This window comes from Rhopalosiphum maidis, chromosome 1 (genome assembly GCF_003676215.2).
Source record: "Rhopalosiphum maidis isolate BTI-1 chromosome 1, ASM367621v3, whole genome shotgun sequence".
NCBI lineage: Eukaryota > Metazoa > Arthropoda > Insecta > Hemiptera > Aphididae > Rhopalosiphum > Rhopalosiphum maidis.
The window spans coordinates 31781822-31793822 of record NC_040877.1 but is presented as its reverse complement, the minus strand read 5'-3'; the positions used below and the strand labels follow the sequence as shown (position 1 = coordinate 31793822).

Here is a 12001-nt window from a genome sequence, read left to right as displayed (position 1 = left end):
CCGTTAATGTCCGGTTAATAATAGTGCGTTGTCGCCGACCAAAGTTCGAAAGATCGGACGATTCGGAATTAGTAACTAGTGACATTATAATTTTTATGAAACATAATAATCCCGTCATCCGGTTAAATGAGCGTAACTTGCACGTCATTTGTCACGTTCATTCGACATCCAACACATTCAATAATGTTTCAAATGGTTCAACGTTTGTCACTATAACATCCTTCAGTGATCACTTGATGTGATTCACTCAACGACTCATCGCGGCCCGGACGACGACATGACCATGGATCACGATTACGTTATATCATCTAGTCGGCAACACTGATGTGGTCGGTACAAACCGTGCGCGTAGCCTGCACTGTAATATTGACGGCGGGGAACTAACAGTCGCGTATACGCCCGGTGTAGTGTGGCGGTGTCGCGCCGCCCGTACGAAAATATTATCATCGCCGCAAAAATAAAAATAATAACAATAATGATACGACGACCGCTACTGCTGCACTCCCACCGGAACTAATAACAAAACGTAGGCGGACGGCCGACTGTATTTTCGGCACGTTTTATCGCATCCGTTTATTGTCCACCAAACACCGCCAAAGTACTGTTAATCACGACGTCGTAGAGTTGGGTTTTCGTACGTTTCTGTTATCGATTCCGCTGCGGCGGCGGGTCGAGCAGCAGCAGCAGCTGACCGACTGGGAGTGACACACCGCGCGCGACCACCCCACCATGTGACCGACGGTGCGGCTCCTTGCGATCGATCGGCGGCCGTGTTTGTGTTATGGTCCGCTTACGATGTGTGTGTGCGCGCGCGCTTGTTCGTGTGTGATAATAATATCGTAACGAGACGCGAAGCACGTAAAATTACAACGAAACGATGACCGGTGACAAAATCGCGGACACGGCACGGGCCGAGCGTACGACTGTGCCCGACATTCGGTCGGCGATCGTCGTAAACGCGTGAACGACAACACGACAGCGGAGACAACTTAGGGCAGGGACTTTTCGGCGGCAAGGATGGGCAAGGACCACGATCTGGTGATTGCAGCCAAGACCGGCAATCTCAACGCCGTGGAGAAGATACTGGTGCAAAAGGCCAAGAGAACGGGACCGCTGGCCAGGTGAGATGATAGTTTACAGTACCTATATCGTATTCACTTCCTAGAAAGTTTAATGAATATTGTAAATAACGACGAATACTCGGTAGTTATACGTCATACGGTGTCGACACAATGTAGATAATAAGCTAATGTACCTTATGAACTTTGATTCGCGATAGTTAATAAGCCAATACTTAGTTATGTTTCGCTGTGTTGATTAGATGTATGACAACATTGAGTAGGTAATTCTTAGGTGGAGATATCGTCGTCTCATCTTCGGCTATTGTGATTTATTTGTATTTTATACGCGTTAGTTTATTTTTTTTTTTCATATAATAGTCATTGTTGAAACTTCCTCGATTAACAATTACAAAAATCTGTTCTGGAATTCGTAGAAATTAAGCTGTAAATATTTGTGAAAAAAAAATTGTCAAATTCTGATTAGGGAGTGGACTGGGGTGCGTACCTTGTTATTGTGTCTCGATAAATCAAAACTAAGAGAAAATAAACTAATGTTATGTGGCCACGAAGAAGTCTGACGCTTATTTTCTCTCTCCAATGTATCCCTCTGATAATTTGATAAGGACTTAATTAAGCGCACCGATTCAAAAATAAAAATACTCGACGTTCAATCAATGGTTTCTTAAAACAGGTATAAAACCTATTATTATTGCCTATAATATACATTTTAACCCTAAATGTTCCTCATCACTTCACCCGTTTACCATCTCATCCTCCTCGGCTCCTCCCTTCTATCCAGACCCTAACGTTTTACCGTTTAAAAACCCCTGTTTCACACTCGTCAGTCGCACAATGAATCAAAACGCTATTGTGTAAAACGTTAAGCATCATATTGTTGTAATTTAAGTTAAAGTGACGTTGTAAAATTAATCGTTATTATTATAATACGTGATTCACTAATGTTTAATAATTCACCATAGGTATTGATTAATGCCCAAATCGATAATTTCTTTATTTACTCTACATTGCGGTGTAAGTAATTAATATTTAATGAACGTCAAATAAAAAACGTCAAGTATTTTAATAAACTTAAAAAATAATTTAAACCTATTATAACTAGTACATTTTATGGATTTTAAACTGACTAGGTATCGTACATAAATACACTTCAAGAATCAGGATCAACAAGTATACAAGTATTTAATTCGTCAAACTATAAATTAACTGTAAAATACAGTTATTTTACGATTTATTTATGTAGCACGAATACGTCGTCAACAGTTACACACAGTAAAATATTCTACTGAACGACATCATGTTTATGCTTGTGTTTATGTTTATAATATCATTACATACTTCAGATATTAATTGTGGTTGAATCAACAGATTGATATTTGACCTTAATTTAAAAGTTCAACATCTTCGACTAATAAACTATCTACTTAAAATTATTTATGGTTGTTACTCATTATTAGTATTTATTATTATTGTATATCAGTATACACCGTTTACGAAATAAATTATCAGAAATCTTTAAAATATAAAAATGTGATAGGTAAGACATAGACTCCCATCATATTCTATCTACATACCGCCTACGTAAATATGTGTGCACTGTTAGTCGTAGTTTATTCACATTTGTCGTTTATACGAATATTTAAACCACCGTTATAACATACAAAATCTTGGCACTTCATATTCTATGGATTTAAAATTAAACATTTTAATTAAATTACAAAAAACTAGGTCGAGTTAATGGAGTGACTTATTTTTTTTTAATCCTAGCTAGAATATTATATTTTTATCGTAAAAATACAAATTATTGCTACTTCCTATAAAATAAATTATGTCTGAAACCTCTTTTCTAGTACCTATTAAATATACTTCGATCAATTCTGATGGAGTTTCCTAGTAGTGAATCTAATTTATATTTTGGTGTGTCAAAAGTAAAATTTATCAGTACTTTTTAAAATAATTTAAAAAAAATATGCCCCACGTTATAGTAGGCGTTGAGTGCGTATCTCGTCATCGATTCGATCTTTGCAATGGATGTGTTCATTTAAACTCTATGATAAATTATTGTATATGATTAAAACCGATTTTGGATAGAGACAGTCAATTTTTTAGTAATCAAAGATACCAAGTAATTTATCTAATTTTAAACATTTTAATAAATATTGGTAGTTTTTTTATTTTTTTCCAATTATTTAAAAAAAATAAAAATAATTATTTATATTTTACCAACCAAAGTGAAAAACTACATCCAAAAAAGTGTAAGAAAAATCACATATCTTTATAAAAAAATAAATGTATGATCAATGAAATTATTTGATAACCAAGGTTACTAAAAAGTTAAACCACCGCTTCTTAGAATTTTTTTTAACGCATACAACTATTTATCATTGAATTCAAATTTAACACTCCTATACACTCCAATTACGGTGATTTAATCAAAGACAAGGTACACTCGAAGTTTATACTAAACGTACTGTAGTGTATAGTTTGTATTGAGCATGTCACCTAATTTACGAGGTTTTTTTTTTAACTATTAATTATCTTTTGAAGAAATCTTATTGCATTCGATGTTTTTAAAGTTTCGAAGATCATTAATTATCATTATCATACTATAAACAAAAAAAGATTTTAACTATAGTAAACACACCCGATATGACGTTTTGAATTTTAATTCACTTATACTATTATATTATTACTTTTTGGCACATCAGCTATATTTTTAAATTATATGGACAACAATATACCTAGCCTCTTTATTAGCATAAACATTAAATTTAATCACTATTTAATTGGTTGAACATTATAATTTATTGCCTATTTTTAAAATATATAATTTATACTTATTTAACTAGTAGGTACAATACAATTAAAAGTTAAGGTGCAAATTAAAAATTGTTAGAAGTACTTAGTTATTACGTTAAATAAAAAAAAGATACTTGAACCATACTAGAATGACATACATATACTGAAATATGAAGGGCTTAAGAAATCTCATTTAACAAATGCAATTAAAAGAATAATTAATACTACTTGAATGTGAAAGTATTTGGAAAATTGTACTACTGTAAAGTTTGTAATGCTGATATATTGTTCTAAAGAAAAATCTAATATAGCCAGATGAATCAAATTCAAAGAAAGAATAAAATAAATGACCTTTGATGTTGGTAATATAATTCATTTATTTTTAATGAATGTCCTTTATATAGTGGTGTATATATTTCTTGACTAAAACGTCTAATAGAACTAACTAATATTTATACAAGGCTTTAGTTGCATTAGGTTGCCTCGTTAAATTTAATAAATTGTATTTGAAATTTATAATCATTCTAACTTAATTTACCATAGGTTGTAAATATTTAATTATAAATCATAATATGACATGTTAATTCATTATTATCATATCGTAATATGTATGTAAAATATGTAGTAAATAAGTACTTTTTGTATAATTGAATCAATAGTAGTTTTTAATGATTTGCCGATGAGCATGTTGTGTACGACGTGTAAACACACAATGGAGTTTATTATTACTTATTATCGATCTCATAAAATATTTCTACTGGGACTTAACTTCGCATATAATATGTACGCGCTCACTCACTCAAAGAAAGAGATTTCAAACACGTTATTAACAGTTAATACAAATTAATAATTGTTAATAACGCACTTTCAACCTACAGCCGCTGTTGTACTATATAAAACAAATAAACAATGAGTAATAACACTAATAACTGATAATGTTTATAATATAATATTATACATATTTTATACGATCGTATATGATTACACATAACGTATTATTATTTAGTAAAGACGTGGATCAAGTCAAGCGATCCATTGCCCATCCTAGTCTTTTCATAGAGTTCCTATTTAAATTACATACTTAAGCATATTAGGTTAAAAATACCATCAATAATAGTGAGATGCAGGCATGCAACAATGTGTATGTATTGTACTATTTTGTATAATATCATTTCGATTTGTAATTTAGAATTTTCTTTATTTACAACGTTAAAATTTAATTACTAAATTTTAGTAGATTTATAATAGTTTATAATGATAACCCTTTTAAAATATTTAAGTTTTTTTTATTTTCTGCGTGTTAAACGTTTATACTTAAATTGTATTTTATTTAACGTTTTACAATATGAATCATAGATGAGATTTTTACAAAAGAATAGAAAATACAAATTTATTTTGAAGAATTTAGTAAAATACAACTTTAAAGAATTGTGCATTTGTTCCTATGTTTTTAAAGTATTATATTATTTTTAAATAAGGACAAATAGTTATAATATTTGTTAATAAATGTAAATATTGATTTTACACTTATTGTATTTTGACAATATTTTTACAAGGATAATGTTTCGTGTATTGTGAAATTCAGACACATTGTATAGGATAACCTAAATTCAAAAATCATAATTTTACAGAAGTCGAAGACTATTTTTTAAAGAGCTAAATTGTTTAATTCCACATATTTGTTTACTTTTACTCATTTCAACGCACAACTATAAAATTAGCCAAAAGAAAAGAATTATTAAACGGTAGATATATTAAATTTATTTTTAAAATATTGGAATTCATTGAGCTATTGTTCTTAATAGCGAATCTTTTTGTATATTTGTTACTGTTGAAATAATATATAATATACTAATAACATTGATAGAAAAATTTCTTTATCGCCAAGCTAATTCTTTTGACATATTTATGAATTGATTCATAATTTATAAATTAATTTTCATCGATTTAGATAACAATTAAACTAAATTATTTTGTAACTGCTTTGTTAAAAAATTAAAATGTTATATTATTATATCATACTATTGATTCAATTCTTTATTTATAAAGAATTGTTTTGACAACTTAATTTATATAATTACCTTGGAATGCGTTTAGCTATGTTATATAATTTAGGAAACATATCGTCATTATTATTAACTGACCATTATTTTTAATTAATAACTTGTATAATAATATGTATTAATATACAAAAATAGTAATTGTATAGGAATACATTATATTAGAATTATATATATTTTTTACTATAAAAGAAGTTGATTGCCATATAGTTTTTATTATAAGGAATATTACCTTTTTAAGGTAATAATAATAACGATAGTTTATTTTTATTTGTGTAGTTTGAGAAGAGGTGCTGGTGTAAATACTCAAGACCAAACTGGCTTTACTGCATTGCACCATGCTTCATTAAACGCGTACAAGTAAGTAATTTATTAGATTAATCAATAACCGTAAATTAAACTTAATATTATTAATAGCATACAAATAAAATGTACTACTTTTTGAAGCATTGAAATTAATAGTGCAAAAATAACATTATAATGAAAAAACAAAATAAAGGAATATATTGCTACTATATAAGTCCAATACATTTAAATTTAAAAAGGATTTATAAGTTGTGCTCTATTGTCAGGGAAATCGTTCAACTTCTCTTATGTAACGAAGCATCAACAAATGTAGTTGATCATAAAGGCGCTGCTCCACTACACTACGCTGCATGGAGAGGCAATGTTGATATAGTCCGCTTGTTGCTCTGCCACGGGCCGTCAATACCCAATGTCAACCATATGGTAATTTTCAAATGCTATACTTATTATAGAAACACCGGCGATCATAGACTTCGTATGAATTATGTGCAAGGTATGCACTACAAAAAATTGGGCCCTATCGTTTAAAAAAAAAAAATCAATTATTATTATTATTCACAATTTATTGTTGTTATAGAATTAAATTTTGTTAAAGTTACTTTTAATAAAACGATATTAATTGAATAAAGCATAATTCGATCTTTACGAAAATTAGTTTCGATTTCAGCTACAACTTCTTTGATGGCCATTTCTGAATACATTTTTTTATTCTATCAATTATTTTAACGGGATCTATTGGGCCGTTTAATGGAGTCATGGTGACATACCCTGCACATCCCGTGGTTTCGCTTATGATCGGAAATATTATTTGATGAGACTTATGTTCTTTAAATAATATGTTAAGACAAAAAATCGAGAAACTCCGTTACATTGTGCTGCCGAACACGGTCATTCAGGTGTGGTTGTACTACTCCTAGAACATGGTGCTGATCCTACTATAAGAAACCACAAACATGAAACTCCTTTAGACTTATGCGCACAATATGGAAGGTAGGAATTATTTATAAATATCTATGTTATCGTTTTAGTAAGAAGTAAAAAAAATTAACCCTATCATGGAATTATATATAAATTACATTTACAGTCTCTATTATTTGTATATATATCTTATATTTATGTGTAAATGTAATGTTTCAATCTATAACTCATTTTTCATTAATGGAATTTATTGTGAACAGACTAGAGACAGTAGAACTAATTATTACTAAACGACCAGAACTGATAAGATCGTACAATTCTCGTGCGGCAGGTATAATGTTTGCTCACACTCCTTTACATTTAGCAAGCCGAAATGGCCACAAGTAAGGTTTTTGGATTTATTAATATAAGTTGGAATGTATTAAATAACAAAATATGAAAAATACAATTAGGACTGTAGTAGAGCTACTATTATCGGCTGGAATGGACGTCAACGTTCGTACCGGTAGCGGCACCGCACTTCATGAAGCTGCTCAATGTGGCAAGACTGAAGTAGCGAGAACACTACTAGATCACGGAATTAATACCCACATACGGGACATCCATAGGCGTACGGTAGAAGATCTTTTAAAACAATTTCCGCCCAAAGCGGGTCCTGCTGTTGAAATAGCAGCCATGCTGCAAAGTATGTGAAACATTAAACTTTCTTAGTTCTCTTTTAAAAAAATTATATTTCTTTTCAAGATCATCAGTTTAATAATAACAATGAAAGTGATATGGAAACTGAAAGGAGGAGTGAAAACGGTGATTTGGTACCAATACCTCTATTAAGTAGTCCCTATGAAAACATGTTATCACCTAGTCCTTCTCCCACTCGCTGGGAAAAGCACAAAAGTCGTCGTGTATCAGAATCTTCGGCGTAAGTTTAGTATCAATTCGTTTTAAATATCATAGTTTTTTATAATATTATAATCGTAGGATTTCTGATGGAAATTACCATTCTGGCCGTTGGTACAAAAATGAGCCTACTCCACTTTCTAGGTCCTTAATAGAATCTAGTTTTCTCTCAGGTCCTGAACTGGACACTGTAAGTATAAGTTCTTCGACAACTTCTAGTGGCCATAGACCTGTATCTTCTTCAATATATTTACCAATGGGTCCATTGAATCCAAGTGCACCTAATATTTCTGTAAGTTATTTTTTTTGTTATTTTAATTCCTGTGTGTTATCAGTAGTGAATATTCTTTTAGCCTGTAGCATCTAAAAGACTAACACCTGCAGCTGATTCCCCATCTCGAGTGTCTGCAAACAGCAGTAATGGGCCTTATGAATATTTATACCATGCCACTTCTGGTTCACCTTTGTCTGATCAAAGTCGCCGAGGAGAAGTATTACGCCGAGAGAAGTCAGCTGATCAATATGTTGAAATGAAACTACGACCAACTTCAGGTGAAGAGCCTGTAGCGTTAACTTCAATTTACCAAAATGTCCCTATTCGTACAACCAACCCTCGACGAAAGCTCAAACGTCACGATAAAGATCCAGGTGCAATATTATCACGGGGTGGTTTGCAATTCAAACGTGTTGAACTAGAACCTGCTACAACTAACCAGGTCATTGTTTCTGACCATAATGGTTTTATTACTACTACTATTTCATCATCCAGAGAAAGTTTACTTGATGGAGATGACACGCCTTTAGCTGACTGGCCACTAAGCCCTACGCATTATCATCAACCCCCTACTCCTGATCATCCACCGCCATCGCCATTACAAGCTGAACGTAGCATACACGCTAGAATACGACCACTGAGTCAAGTAACGTACATTTTCATTAATTTAAGTAAAATAATAAATGATAAAATATTTTTAAAAAAATCCGCGATTGGGTTCTTTAGATTTATAGTAATTTAAAAAGAAAATCAAAAGATATGGAAACAGAAATTGAAGAAGATTTATTAGTGATTACTTGGGTGCCTGAGCCTCATGCATTATTGACTGACAAAAGTGTATCTACTTCTGAAGAAACTCCCGTTGAAGAATTCGTAGGGGACGCCACCTTTGCAGGTTGGATAATTGAAAAATAATTTGATATTAATTCTTTTTCAAATAAATAATTATAAACAGGATTACTGAGGGGATCAATCAATAGTAATAGAGCCGAAAGACCAAAAACTTTACGTAAATTACGCACAGTATATGACCCACCAGTTATAGCTCAATCACCTGGTTCCGCAGAAGACCAGTCAAAAAGTTCTAGTACTATGTTGAGCCCATTCGACGAACAAGAGGAATGGGCTAAAATATCTGATTTGATAACAAATCTAGGAAGCGGAAACGCTAAGGAATCCATGTGTAATGAGCTTGAAAAAGAATTCCAAGTCAGACTAGGTAGTTGTCTTGCCGTTTTTTTTTATTATTATTCAATTTTATTTTAATATATGGAATATTGTTTTAGGATTAAATAGATCAGATAGTAAAGAAAAATCTCGAATAAATTGCAATGATAGTCCATTAACGGTTGAATCATGGCTATTTGGATTAGGTTTCCAAGACTTTGTCAATGCATTCATTGAATTTGGCTACGATAATTTGGACTTTATTGTAAGTATTTCATAGATGTATATTACAATTAAAAGTTAATTTAATATTTAATAATTTTGAAACTTGGAATTATAGGAATTTTGTTTTATTTATCGCTGTTTATATATATATAATACGAAATTTTTAATATTATATTACATCATTTTATATCTTAAAATAATTATTATGTCCATCGAAGTAATATTATTTAAAATATTTTTTTATTAAATTATATTTGTAGTGTGGCGTATTAGTAGAATCAGATTTAAAAGACATGGGTATTGAAAACGAAACTGATCGAACAAAGATTTTAGATTCTGTTAACGATTTACCGTGCTTAGTAAAAGAATTTTGGTCAAAGCGCTATACCAAAGATACGCCTAAAGCAAAAAGCAAATCCATTGCCGATCTAGATCAAGTTGACGACGAAGAAGACGCTAAACAGATGGAAGAATGGTTGACTAGCATTGGGCTGTCTTGCTATATAGATACTTTCCGCAAACACTTATACACGGATCTTGAGCGAATAGCGAGGATTTGGGAAGTAGAACTCACAGCGGTGCTAGAAATCAACAAACCCGGCCATAGAAGAAGAATACTGTCGTCTGTCGATAACAGTAAGTCTCAGTTACTTCAAGCTGTTTCTGTCGGTGATGGTTTAAACGATATTGGAAACGATCTCAGGCAATTGGTAAGTTTCCATAAACTTGATTGTTGAATTTTTAGTTGTATGTATATCATAAAGTACCTATTACTATATTTATTTCCTGTAATTTTAATAAATGCATGTTAATATGTTGCAGAAAAACAATATTCAGTCACTCAAGGAAAAAGTTGGTTCAAAACACTCAGTTCACGTGGCGTCCGGCACTGCTACACTACGGCACAACCCTAAAAAGTCTAGACATGCTCCTCTTCCACCACCATTACAAAACTTTTCTAATCGCAACAACAACGACCTAATAATCAGAGGGCCTTCAGAACTACTTTTTGGCGTTCCTTCTACACTGATCACACAGTGGAGACACCAGCCAGCTGCACTGGTTACTGGAAATGTCAAGTATATAGCGTCAGTAAGTCTCGAATAAAATACAAACTAGACAGCGTGAACATATGTATATTATATTGTATAGAGAAAAACAATGTGGTTTGTATGTTTAATATTCTAGTATTTGGGTTCCACCGAGGTGAAAGAACCCAGGGGCACTGAGTCAACTAAGCAGTCCATTCAAAAACTTAAACACGCTGTGGCCAATGGCGCCCAACGGACGTTGCCAGAAGTTGCACTAGTAATATCATACCGTGGTGTTCGGTTTATGGACCCAATGTCTGGTAGTTTAGTATGCGAGCACGAGATTCGCAACATAGATTGTGCATGTCAAGACGCTGATGATTTGAATCATTTTGCTTATATCACAAAAGATCATCACACTAGCTCACACTACAGTCACGTATTTAGCGTGTCTTCTATGGTGAGACGATTTTTGACTATCAAATTTATACTACTAACGATGTTTATAAAATTGATTATAGGACCAAGCGACCGAAATTATCTTGACGCTTGGTCAAGCGTTTGAAGTTGCTTATCAAATGGCTCTCAAAGGACAGACCAGTGTAAGCAATCGGAACGGCAATAACGGTCACACGAGATCGTACTCGGCCAACCACATGTTGCCGAACATGATCACCGGTACTCGTGACGGCCGGAGCAATTCCCATCAGCACGCTAGATCACATTCCGTGAACGAGATCAAAGTAAATGGTATTCAAAAAGGCGAGTCGAACGAAAAGTCTTAATATTACTCGTAAACATATATATATATATTTATATATATTTAGAAATTTCAGCATAACATTATTGAGTTCAAACAGTTACCAAATATTTTCATATTTTCAAATGCGTTCGTTTATATATAAATATATATATATGCGTATAGCATAAATAACGCAATTTTTTTTCTTTCAAAATGCTCAATATTAAAACAACATTACATGCTTGATTTATTATTACTCTTTTTATAAGAAAATTTAATCTAGCGAGCAATTTTTTTTTTTTATATCTATTATTTTTCATTTAACGTAAACAAGTTTTGATAAATAAGTTTTGTTGTTTATAATATCAGAAATTTTATGATATTTATTCATATCTCATATTCTCTCGTAGATCGTTAGAAAATATTAGCCTAATACTTCTTATTTATAATTAATTCATATTTTATTAATAATCTTAACTTCAAGGTTCACTAACTTAATATTA

General features: G+C 31.9%; 1 protein-coding gene across 1 annotated transcript; it reads left to right on the top strand.

The window, feature by feature from the left end:
- Positions 1–434: 434 nt before the first annotated feature.
- Positions 435–11724, top strand: LOC113549069 (ankyrin repeat and sterile alpha motif domain-containing protein 1B-like). Its single transcript, XM_026950221.1, has 16 exons — positions 435–1121; positions 6218–6298; positions 6511–6667; positions 7089–7234; positions 7423–7545; positions 7615–7847; positions 7907–8081; positions 8141–8351; positions 8413–8979; positions 9060–9228; positions 9289–9552; positions 9620–9765; positions 9986–10435; positions 10548–10817; positions 10914–11216; positions 11278–11724. Exons 1-16 carry the CDS (start codon positions 1018–1020, stop codon positions 11539–11541), a joined length of 3663 nt encoding a protein of 1220 aa, XP_026806022.1. The 5' UTR covers positions 435–1017; the 3' UTR covers positions 11542–11724.
- The last annotated feature ends 277 nt before the right edge of the window (positions 11725–12001 follow it).